The sequence below is a fragment of the Poecilia latipinna genome, unplaced genomic scaffold, assembly GCF_001443285.1.
Source record: "Poecilia latipinna isolate Pla-1442-1.1 unplaced genomic scaffold, P_latipinna-1.0 Scaffold751, whole genome shotgun sequence".
NCBI classification, from domain to species: domain Eukaryota; kingdom Metazoa; phylum Chordata; class Actinopteri; order Cyprinodontiformes; family Poeciliidae; genus Poecilia; species Poecilia latipinna.
Genome location: NW_015113367.1, coordinates 72,641 through 85,446, shown reverse-complemented (window position 1 = coordinate 85,446; position 12,806 = coordinate 72,641). Strand labels below are relative to the sequence as shown.

At 38.4% G+C, this 12,806-nt stretch overlaps 1 protein-coding gene across 1 annotated transcript in view; it reads left to right on the top strand.

Moving 5' to 3' along the window:
* The window catches only part of ntn2 (netrin 2), a 68,613-nt gene extending 66,775 nt beyond the window's left edge, over positions 1–1,838 (top strand). Inside the window, exon 7 of the mRNA XM_015045851.1 lies at positions 529–1,838. Coding sequence (XP_014901337.1) covers positions 529–908 — 380 coding nt within the window. The 3' untranslated portion in view covers positions 909–1,838. The remainder of the gene's footprint in view (positions 1–528) is intronic.
* Positions 1,839–12,806: the final 10,968 nt, after the last annotated feature.

The following is a 12,806-nucleotide window of genomic DNA, read 5'->3' as shown; positions in this document are numbered from 1 at the left end:
AGTTCACATACACTCATCAGACATAATGCAGTCATTTATCACTTCAAAAACACAAAATCTTACCACGTATTTTTAGTGCAAATATCTTAATACACTTGAAATAAGACAACAGTAACTTACAAGTAACTTTTTATCAAAGTACAGGAACTTGTTTGAGAGAACTGACTTTAAAATAATGTTGTTAGTTTATGAATCACTGAACGGCTTAAAGATCTGCTGCTGAGGTGTCGACCTTCCGGACCTCGCAGGTTTTCTGGTTCTGCTCAGCATCCAGAACTAAACATGGAGAAGCAGCATTCAGCTTCTATGCTCCACAGACCTGGACAAACTAAAAACCCGTCCGTCTGTTTAGAGCTGCTTTTGTACCACAAGAAATGAAACATCAGTCAACATTTTGGTGTGTAATGACAGAATGAACAGAGAATTTGACATTTTTGTGTACTTTGACCTGCCTTGTTGCCGAAATACGCTGTACAAATGGAACTTGATTGATTGATTGATTGATTGATTGATTGATTGTTTCCGCAGCGGTCCAGGTCAACGTGTTGGACATGGAGACGGTCGGGGACTGGGCCAAGTTCTCCGTCAGCGTTGTGTCCGTGTACAAAAGCCGGGGCGAGCCCCTGAAGCGTGGCGACAACATCCTGTGGGTACACATGAAGGACCTGGCCTGCAAATGCCCCAAGATCCAGATGAGCAAAAGATTCCTGGTGATGGGCGGCGCCGAGGGCGGCACGGCCCCGGCGGCGGGCCCGGGAGTCGGGCCCGGAGGGGGCGTCTCCGGACCAGAGCGAGTTGGCTTGGTGGCTGATAAGAACAGCCTGGTGATCCAGTGGAGGGACGTTTGGACGAGACGTCTGAGGAAGTTTCAGCGTAAAGAGAAGAAGGGGAAATGCAGCAAAGCGTGATCTGACCTTCGCGACCTCTCCATGACTGTTCCTCCCTCCCTCAACCCCCATCGCCTTTTTTTAATCAAGGGAACACTGCGCATACAAAAACAACTGCATGTACCTTCCATGTTTTATGGACCAACGTTTTTGTGTACATTGTATGATTATTCTACCTGTCTCTGTGTTCGATTGGTTTGCCTTAAAAAGGGACCAATAAAAGGGTTTGAAACGTTCAACCCGTCGAACTCCGACCTCAAGCTGGTGCGAGTGACCGTCTTCCGCCTCGTTGCTTTCGTACTTTACGCACGGCAGGCCGTAAAGTTGCGTCCTCCGCACTTTTCCAAGGACGTAACTTCGCAGTGCTCACCACTTCCTGAGTTGGACTGATTTCAGCAACAGCGTGGCCAACTTACCGGACCACCGGTTGGCCAACGCACTCCAAGTCTTCACGTTCTGATTGGTGGACTGTACCTAAGAAACTTTTTGTCCCAAAAGGAACCAAGGGCTCCCTCAGTAGGGACGTTTCTCCCAGTCGTACCACCACCGCTGCTGCTCCTCATGTGGGATCTTTCTATCTGCAACTTTGTGATGCTGTTGCTGATGACAGTTTTAATTTCTCACTTGACTTCTCGGCCAAGCCCTATCTTGATTTGCGGTCCGTCTATTTGGCAGAATGACCCTGTTTGTGCATGTGAGGCTGCACCACTAGTCCCTCCAACACATCCTGACTCACGTCTTTGTTGTTTTTGGGGACAAAAGATGAAGTGACACGGACAAATGGCTGGAATTTCAAAACAATGCAACATTTCCAGAGATGTTTTTGCTTTATGGATAATGTCTTCCGCTGGTTGCCATCTTCCAGATGTTGCTGTTGACCAACGTAATTGTCATACTCTTTCAAGGTTTTAGTGTGTCTGAAGACTGGCAGGCTCCGCTTTGCCAAAATAAGAGACTGAAACGAGAGTTTCTTTTCATGCAGTACAAAAATAGGAATTAGGCAGATAAACATCACAGCCATGTTTTTCTCCGTAGTGTATGATGACAACAAGAATGAGGCTGGAAACTTTTTAGCTCTCGCTGATTGTATTATGACATGAGAGGATCATGTTCCATCTTTTTGTGCTTTTTTTTATATATATTTGCATGTTTGTGGCTTCTTGCTAACGGTTAGCAGAGCGAGAGCTGAACCAATGTGAGTCTGAAGATCCAAAGGAAAACTTCCACCACGTGTTCACCCTGAGGCGCAGCGTTGCCATTTCACTGCCAAATAATTACTTTCAGTTTTATATTCAATTAGGAGACACAGAAATGTACAGCTGCTCTCAAAACGTTTCTCATTTCACTTCCTGAAGGAGATTGCTCTGAGCAGTAGATAAAAAAATAGAGCGGATCTGAATAAATAAAGTATAGGTCACGACTGTTGAGGTAAAGTTCTGGGATCAGTTGGTTTTAAATCCAGATTATTGATCATTTACCATCTAAAAAGAACTTTATCTAAATATATATAATGTTTTATGCAAACAGTATTTTATGAATCATCAAACTTTCATCACGTTTTGAGAAAAAAAACTGATTTACTCAGAAACATGAGGTTGGAGGCGGTGCAACGCCAATGACCTTCCTGAGTGAAACATTTACTGAGATTAGAACATTTCCTGTTGGACTAACTGTCTGATATGAAACTAAAGTTGATGATTAACGAATCACCAAACTTTCATTATGTTTCATTTGGGCGAGAACGAACCCTGTAAGGTATGGAGGGCCATCTGTAAAGGCCAAAAATTAACAGCAATAATTTGAGAAAACCAAACATTTAGTTTAAAACCTAAATATTTACCTTCAACATGAATATTTTGTTAGCAAGCTTAATATTTAGTTTGAGAGGAAATATTTTAATCTAGATGTAATTGAATGAAAATATTTAGTTACATTTAGTTCGAATGTAACTAAATATTTACATTTAAACTAAATATGTAGCCCAGATATTAAACTAAGATAAATATTTAGTTTGAAATATCTAGTGTGAAGCTACATAGCTATTTAGTTTCTAAATATTTTTAACTTTAACCTAAATACTTAGTTCAAAGCTAAACATTTATTGTAAACTAAAGATTTTGTTTGAAACTAAATCCATTATATTTAGTTTGAAATATTTAGTTCAAAGCTAAATATTCAATGGAAATTAAATATTTTGCTTGTGAGCTAAATATTTAATTTGAGGCAAAAATATTTTTAACTTTGTAGCAAAATATTTAGTTTAAAGCTAAATATCTAGTTTTCACCTAAATATTAACCTGCTAATTAAATACTTAGTTTGAAACAGTGACATTTATAACTGAATGAATGACTCTGTGACTGTCTGAAAAATTAACCCCCATTTTAAATAATCCAAATGATTGCTGTTAATTTTTTTTATTTTTAAATCTACAAACAGCATCTCATAAAAACGGTGACAGAAAATGCCCACAATCCTCTAAACTCTGTGATTTGCTTGGTTTGCAGGGTCTGTAAGAGGAGTTTTACTGTGGTCTGACTGTTTTCCCTTCCAGAAATCCCAAACAATCCGTTACAGATCGTATCTAGTCGCCATATATCTGGTCTGACTGGCATCACAGATGTTATCTGAAATATTTTGGATCTTCATGCTGATGTTCAAAAACATCCAAAACCAGTTTTCACTCAGCCGCTGTGGGAAAAAAACTGAACAAAATAAGTATTGAGGTTTAAGCTAGCGCTGTTCCCATGCTTCGCTCACACTGAAGGAATTTCACAAAAATGCGGAACCAAACCGTCAATTTTTCACCCGTTGGTTTTCCTCCGCGCCTGTCAGGCAGGTGGAGTTACAGTAGCAGCTAGCTGCCGTCTCAATGCGCCGCTTCAGATCCGCTTGACACATTTTGATAGCCTGTCAAACACTTTGAGGCCCGTCTGGAGACGCACTGCAGACTTCTCAAAACTTTATTTTTTTTCCAGGACATCTGAACTAAATTCCTTGGTTTTTAAGTGCTTGGAAAGTTAGAGTGAGTCCGTTGTGAAAGCGGCTCAGCGAGCCTCACAGGGAGATTCCTCCTGTTGTTTTACTTTAACAAGCCTGGCAGCTTGGCAGTGGTACTGAGGCAACGCACTTTGTTTATAGCATCCACATGCGTATGCGTGTGACTTTGTGTTTAATTAACCCCTGCTGAGCAAACAAGTGTGAAGTATTCATACCCGTTCACCTTTTTCACACGTTGCAACCAGACTTTTATGGATTATTTCAGGATTATATCAGGATTTTATGTGACAGACCAACAAAAACTGGCAGCTAATTGTGAAAAGAGAGGAAAACTGTCCATAGTTCCCATCTGTAAGGTGTGGCAGGCTTTAATATTCAGCCCCCATGAGGTAAAACTTTATTGGACCACCTTCAGCTGCTGTTACAGCTCCAGATTAGGTGGCGAGGATCTGAGGACCGACAGTTTTCAAGCCAACTCACACCTTCTTAAACCGGTTTATGATTTTATGTAAACATTGTAGCTCTGGCTTCTTTCAGCAATGGCCGCCTTACTTCACATCTACAACTCAGTCTGTCGATAATATTCTCCCACCTGAGCTGTGGATCTTTACAGCTCCTCAAGAGTTACCATGGGCTTTTTGGCTGCCATCCTGATGGCAAAACTGCAAAAACACAAAATCTTACCAAGCATTTTTATCTAGTTTCTAGTGCAAATATATTAATATACCTGAAATAAGACAAACTAACTTATAAGAAACTTTTTGCCAACATATAGGAGCTTTTTAAAAAAAAAAAAAAAAAATCTATAATTCCTTAACATTGATGATAAAGTATTAGTTTCACTTCAGATTACTTCACTTAAAACATGAGGAAAATGTCTTGTTATAAGTGAGATAATCCCCCCCTGGAACTAGAATTTAGTTGCTAGGCGACGGGCTGGGCTTGGCTGGGGTTGCTAGGTAACGGCATCAGTGGAACTAATTCTATTTTTTGTCAATATTAAGGGATTTTTACTTAAACCAAGCTGCTGCTTCTTGCTGAAAAGTTATTTGTAAGTTAGTTTTGTCCAGAGTTGCATAGTAACTACTTACATTTACTCAGTTACATTTATTAGAAATATCTTTACTGCGCTGTACTTTTTACTTTTACTTGAGTAATTTTATTAAGTATAGCTTCTTATATTTGAGTAAAATTTCTGGATTTTTTCCCCACTGAATGAAAAACAAACCAAAAATTCGCCAGACAACACCTGCAGTTTTTGTTAAAGTTTCATAAGTTTTTTGTTTAGTTTTTTTAAACTGATTTGTGCCTAATTTTATTTTTTAGTTACTTATATGAATTATCGTAATTTTTGTCCTTAAAATACCAAAGTTTCCACTTAATGTTATATTTTGGTCCATTTGATTATGTAATTTTTAAATATTAAATGATTGATAATTCGATCTGACTGAGTAATTTCTTGGACGGATACTTTTTATTTTTACTTTAGTAAAAATACGTTGCAGTATTACTCGTCTTACTTCAGTATAATTTTTGGGTACTTTACCTCCTCTGGCTTTGCCTTATTTCAAGTGTTCTCAAATATTTGCACTAAAAACTAGACCGAATATTACTTGCCTATAATTTATGTTTTTGCAGTAAATCTTAAGCAAATACACAAGTTTGATTTTTAAAAGCTGTTTTGCAGATTAATGAACCGAACATGTAGACGTGAGGAAAAAGGTCAGGATTTTGAGGACAACTTCACTAAAAATGTTGAAGTCTGAGTTCGAAAAGGTCTGGTTTGTGTGAAGGAGTCTGAATATTTGTGTGTTTCATTTGCTTGGCGCTCTCGGCTCGTTGACCGGCTCCTGCTTCTCGCTCACATTGTAAATATGAACTGGGCCGCTCCCGGGTTGCCGTGGGACGGCTGATGTGTATGGATGTACAAACCAGATGATTATGGATGTTATATGGATGTAGAAACCAGGAACATATGCTTTCTTTGATTACGACCCAAGACGTGGTTCGCTTGTTACGCAGAATGTAAGCCTTTTCTTTTCCCAGACGACAAAACGCCCAAATGTAAATTGCTTTCAGGTGATCCATGTGAGTGATTCCACACCGAGGATGAGAAGAGCCGCCATGTTCTGTAACATTAACGTCCTCAAGATGACGAGGTTTGAGTTTTCACTTGAATGTCTTCCCTGTGCATTCTTGAACCACTGACTTTTTCATCTAAATGGTAAAAAAATAAATTATTAGTTAATGAATTGTGTTTGTGTTGGTTTGCCAATGGAAAGTGTTAAAAGATGAAAGTATTGGGAAGCATAGAGCGTTTTCCTCCCTGCAAGAGGAAAACATCTCAACAAACAATCAGGAAACCAAACTCCTGACCCAGGCCAAAGCAGGAAACTCGTCACTATTTTCCACTTTTTCCTTTTCCCACCTGCAGTGTCATCTTTCCTCGTCTCCCTGAGCTCCAGCATTCAGCTCCATCCAGCCCACTCAGGGAAAATTACAGGAAAGCAACAATTTATTATCACTGTCCCTCAGGTATGGCTGTCATAAACACTGGAATTTTGTCTCTGCGTCAATTTTAGCCATCCTGAACTTCCATCAGTTTTTCCAATTTCTAATTTTTTTTCCAGGCCTGCAATCAAAATGGATTTCCATCCAGATTTAAAGGGAAACTAACATTTTGCTGGTTTTTGTACTTTCATTTGGGTTTCTACTGCTTATAGAAACAGTCTATGCGCTTTAGAAAGAAAAAATAAAAAAAACACTCAGCCATGTCTTGGCAATAAGTTTACTTTTTTGGTGTCTGCAAAATTTGGAAAACCTCTGGAACGTTGCAAATCGGCAGGCGCTGCGTTGTTACCTAGCAACCCCAGCAGAATTCTGCCGGTTACCTAGCAACCCAATCTGAGCTCCAGCATGTTTGGTCAGCTAGTTTTATCACTGTATGCGCTGTACAATGGCTGCTGGAAAAGACAGGTGCTTTGTTGTTGATTTTAACATCAGTCAAGTGTAAGCATTGAGTTGGGGGCGTGGCCAGCAGCAGCTTAATTAGATTTAAAGTGACAGGACGCCCTAAAACAGCTCAAAATAGGCAGAACTGATCAGATTGAAATCTGATTATCTAAGAATGATTTTGAGAAAAAATGTAATGAACATGTATAATAGGTCACCTTTCAGCGACTACTAACTCTGCAGGTGGCAGTATTTCTTACTTCTACTGTCCTGAAGCCTCTGTTGGTCCGCGATCCATTTAGTGAGTAACAAATAGTCACATTAACCGTCAAACATAATCGCAAATATTGGAAAATTCCTTGCAAATACTTCTAAAGCATTTCCAGAAAATAGGTGATTTTGATGTAAAAAATTTAAATTACAAAAACAATCATGAAATCCTACAGAGAAAGTTTTGTGCTTCAGTATTCACCTCACTGTGTAGATCCTGTTTGGATGCACAGGGCTGCAGATCAAGCCAAATACTTTCCATTTTTCCCTGTTTTCTATCCAACACACACACACACGCACGCACACACACACACACACACGCACACACACACACACACACACACACACACACACACACACACCAGGCAGTGGGAGACGGTGCTTACCAATCATACTTTCATTTGTGGCCAAAGTAGCCTGATAGGCTCTAAGTGAAGCCTCATTACCGTCGCATTTTCCAGCTTGAGATCTCTTTCCTTCTCACGTCCGTTTCCTCAATACACTTCTCTTTACTGCCAAATTCACAATGAATTTGACTCATTTCCCTCAAAAATGCCTCTACGCCTCAGATTTCCTCAGAAGCAGAAGGAGCGCCGTGTTTGTCTGTGGATGTGTGCAGGAGTCACCAAAGGAGAAACCACTGACAAGCATAAAGCAAGTGGAAAGAAATCCATGCTGAAGCAGATCATAAATATTCATCTCTTCTTTTCTCCTCGTCTTTTAGTGGGAGTGAAAGCAGCTGTCCTCCTGGAGAGGCGCGTCTCCTTCTGAAACCGATAACATGCGTGACAATGACCGCTATGCAAACATCTGTCATCATTCAATCCATTATTTTTTATTATTTTGACAAGCTGTTCAATGATTAGCTGGTTTTTTTCCCTGTATCTTTGGAAATTAGACTAAACTAACTTATAAGTAACTCCCCATCAACTTATAGGAGCTTGATTTCAGTTATTTTTTCATTAATATTGATTTTTGTTTTTTTATTATTATTATTATTATTATTATTGGTTCCCTGGCAAATTTTTTCAGTTATGGAAAAATTGTGTTCTAAGTGAAAAGATCTGCCAGTGAAACCAGTATTTCTTACATAATGAATATTAAGGAAGTATTGACTTACAGAAGAGGATTAGTGCCACTGAAAAAAAAATCTGACTTTTTCCAGAGTCCCTTTTCCTCTTCCGTAGACATAAAGCTCCTGAATCTTATTGAAAAGTTCCTCACAAGTCTTACTTCAAGCACAGATATCTAGAAACTAGACTAAAACTACTTGGTAGAGTTTTGTGATTTTACAGTGCATGTCCTTTCTACCTTCCACCCATTTCATTTTTTACACATCGTCTGAGCGATAAGACGGTTTTCCAGACGCAGACGGTGTCAAAGATCCCACGGCGCTGCTGTTTGCACAAACCCCAGCTGCCTTGTTCCCATTTTTATTGGAGAAACAAAGTTTATTGGTCCTCTGAGTGACGGAGGAGCAGAGAAACCTAAAACCGGTGTGGTCCCTGATAGCAGCTTTGTGCAGCTCCTAATCCGCCCTGCAGCTTTCCGTTTGATTGGCTGCTGTTGAAAATGGGGATGAATCTGCCTCTTCAAAGCCCGTAACACAAGAGGAATGTGTGTGTGTGTGTGTGTGTGTGTGTGTGTGTTTGTTTTAAGGTGATAACAAAAAGTGGATTGTGCGCAGACGCACAGAATGAAATCACAGCAGTGAATTTTCCATAACTCCTTTCTAAATTGACAGACTTATTACAGAACAGTTGAAATGACCATTAAACCACAATTATAATTTTGGCTTTGGAGACAAATTATTCAATTAGGACACAAACATTCATCTATTTATGTAACGAGCAGAGTGTTCATGTTGTGATGGATACGTTGGGCTGAAGCCTCGACTTTATGGAGGACAGAGAGAACGCCTTGGCTTAGCGGAGGCTCAATTAAAGGGGGGAACCGTGTATTTCTGTTCTCTGATAAATGATTTAACTCAAAGAACAATACATTCATAAAGATATATGAAGAATTAAATATTATTTAAAAATTAAATGCAAGTCGGTGGCAGTCCAAGTACCTCTAGTGGTTCCCGTATCATTTGTGGAGCATATTTCAGCAACGAGACCTTATGTCATAAAAACACAAAGTCATAATAAAAAACACTACACTGCAAAAACACTGAATCTTACCAAGTAATTTTGGTCCAGTTTCTAGTGAAAATATCTTAATACACTTGAAATAAGACAAAACTAACTTAAAAGTAACTTTTCAGCAAAACGTAGCAGCTTGTTTTAAATAATTCCTTAATATTGATGAAAAAGTTGTAGTTCTATTGGTAGACAGATTAAATTATAACATGGGAAAATGTCTTTATAAGTGAAACAATCTGCCAGTGGAACTAGAACTGGGTTGCTAGGTAACAGCTGGACTTGGCTGGCGTTGCTAGGTAACAGCTGGACGCAAGAGTAACAGAGGAATGCAAGAGAATGGATTTAAACAATAAATAAGTTAGTAGTGATAAAGCTAAGAGTTTACTGCAAATGATCAAACACACAAAAAACTTGTAGTTTAGCTGTTGTAAATTTTCAAAGGTGGTTTTTCTAATAGGTTTTTTTTAGAGTCATGGAGATAGTTGTCTTTGCTTTGTGGAGCAGAACTTTCTCAAAGTTTCCCTGCACCATTTCTCACTCATAAAAAGCTAGATTTAGCGAGAAGGCCCCCCTGTGTCCTGCGCTCCTCACCCCGAGGCTCCACTGTAACGTACTGTATGGGGTTGGTCCCATCTACCTTGGGCCCCATCTGTTGGCACTTAGCACCAGCTTCCCCGCCTCTGCGCTGATCTCCGGTCTGTATTAACTGCCCTAATTTGTCTGCCGAAGCCGACTCTGATTGCTACCATGTGAAGCTCTGTGAGAGACGAAGGATCTCTGCTGGACAGACAGAGACACGGAGCAGGAGGAAACTCTACCATGGGAGACACGGTGGGAACCGATGACAACTAAAAAACTGAGTACAGAGATTAAAGCCACTGCAAAAAAATAATAATAATTCTCAGAATTATGACTTTAATCTTCCAAAATCAAAATGCAGAATTTTGAGAAAAAAGTTAGTTATGAAATTTAAGTCAGAATTTTTAAAATAAAGTCAAAATTTTGGAAAAAGTAAAAATTCTGGGAAAAAAAGTCAGAGTTCTAAGATTAAAGTCAAAATTGTGATAATAAAATCAGAAGTTGGGGGAAAAAAAGCCAGAATTCTGAAAAAGTCAGAATTTGGGGGAGAAAAAAAAAAGTAAAAATTCTCAGGAAAAAGTCAGAATTTTGAAAAAAGTCAAAGTTTTGAGAAAATATGTCAGAATTTTTTCTTTGGCTCCGTAGAGTTTACCACAAAAGGTTGAAAAGATTAATCATATTAATAATGATTAATCGATTATTTAAATAATTAATTCATTTTGTAATTTTTTAAAATGTTAACCTGGAATATAAAGGCTCAGAAAAAAAAAACATTTGCTGAAACAAAAACATTTGAACCAGTAATTAAGCCAAAACTGTACATTTGAGATTAAAAAATAAACTTTTCTTGTTAATATGTTCAACCCAAATCTCCTCTGGTTCATTGTTTTAGCTTCACCCGGTTCAAATTAAAGGAATTCTCTGTTGTTGCATTCAAGCCATAAAATCTTTATTTTTTACATAAAAAATGAATTTAATTACTTGTTTATTCAAATCTTTTAAAGTATTTCTTTAAAATATTTGGCCTTTTGGTCATTTTCACAGTTTCAGCTGGTTTCGCTCACATAAAAAGGCACGTTTCAGAAAAGGTAGAGATCCAATCTGCACTGCTGAATATTCAGCTAAAAGACGGGCTGCCAGGTTTATACCAGACATGTTATGACAGGAAATAATAAAGTTAGCAGCACCGCATTTTTAGTTAGAGGGAAACCAGCATTCAGACTTCCTCATTAATGTTATTTTAATATATTTCCATATGAATCACAGCTCTAGTTAGGTTTCTCCCAAAAAAAGCTACAAGTCTCACTAATATCACAATGACACAATCAGAATGAATGTTTTAGGAAACTAGCTGCTTTACACGTAGCTCATTGCACAAGCTAACGTCACCTAATATTAGCGTCTTGTTAGTCTTGGTTTTCACAACTACAACTATTCCACTGCCTTGAAATTGTATTCATAACCTGGTCCAGGTTGCTGAAAGTAGATGGAGCAACTAACTGGGCAAACCTGGAGGACTGGGATGGATTTCCACCATTAAGATAAACAATGGAGCTGCTCAGGATGAAGGTGAACCGATGGTTTATCCATGACTCCATATTTATCCTTTTCTCTTACTGAAGTGTATTTTAGTTTCCACTGAAGCCAAAGCAATTCATTTAGTACAAAACATCAAAGTCCAGTTGACATAAATTATAAAAACTTTGGAAACTGCTTTCATTTCAGGATACATTTTAAACATGTTTTTGTTCTTCCATTTTAGTCTCTACAACTTAAAAAAAATGTTACCTAGCAACCCTAGCAGAATTCCGCCCGTTACCAGCAACCCAGACTCTGACCAGTAGCAGATTATTTGAATTTAAAGTGACAGGAGGCCCTTAAACAGCTCATACTGAAAGGAGAAAATAAAATCTCATTAAATAAGAATGATTTTGTGCAAACATGTTTAGCATAAATGTATCGTAACCTGTTCAAGGAAGCATAATGTCACCTTTAAACCTTTTATTTTAGTAGCTGTATTTGCTCTTGTATACAAAATACGACTTTGTGTAAGTTTTGTTCAGTTCAATTCACTATAACAATAAAGCACCAGTTCACAACATCTCAAGGCTCTAACAAAGAAAAATCAAATTTATATACACAATTACATAAATCAATTCAATCCAGTCATACTAACTAAAGTCAGTTTCTTCTCACTTTCTGCTTCAGTTTCAGAACGTGACATTGTGGCCATGTCAAAGGAGAAAAGCTGAAAACATGTTGCAGAGAAAGTTTCGGATCCACTGGGAGAAGCTTGAAATGCTGGAGAAGAAGACAGGAGGTCAGGCAGTTCATCTCAGATCGCTGCCCCGGCGACTTTGACCCCGGATGAGAGGTACAGGACTGATGGATAGCTGTGTGTCTGCGGACTCAGACACACAACCACAGACCAATTTGTCTGTGTAATAAGCAGTGACCAACAGTGCGCAGCTCGGGTCGAAGGTGAATGTTCCAAAAAATGTGAACTTTTGCTCATTCGAAGACTTTTCAAAGCATCAGAGTGTCTACACAACAATGAAGGAGCATACCAGAGGCTACAGTCCACCAATTAGGCCAATTTGTCTTTATCCTTGTTTATGTTAACTTTGACTAAAATGTCAGTTATTATAAGAAAAGCACCAGAATAGTAAATCAGATTTGTCCCAGAATATTATGATAAAAATACCAAATAAATCTTATTTGATCGTATATTAGTGGTTTACAACAAACTGATATAAACACTAAAACTTAGCAATGCTGCACAGTGAAGCAGTGAAGGAAGTGAACTTCAAATGTACTAAGATATTAATTAGCACCAGAAACTACACAAAAATACTTGGTAAGATTTGTGGTTTTTTACAGTGCATGAGCCGTTTTAGGGTTTCTTTTCCCTTTAAATCCACATAAGCTGCTACTGGACAAAAAGAAATGGACTAAATAAACCCCAGAAAGCATGTG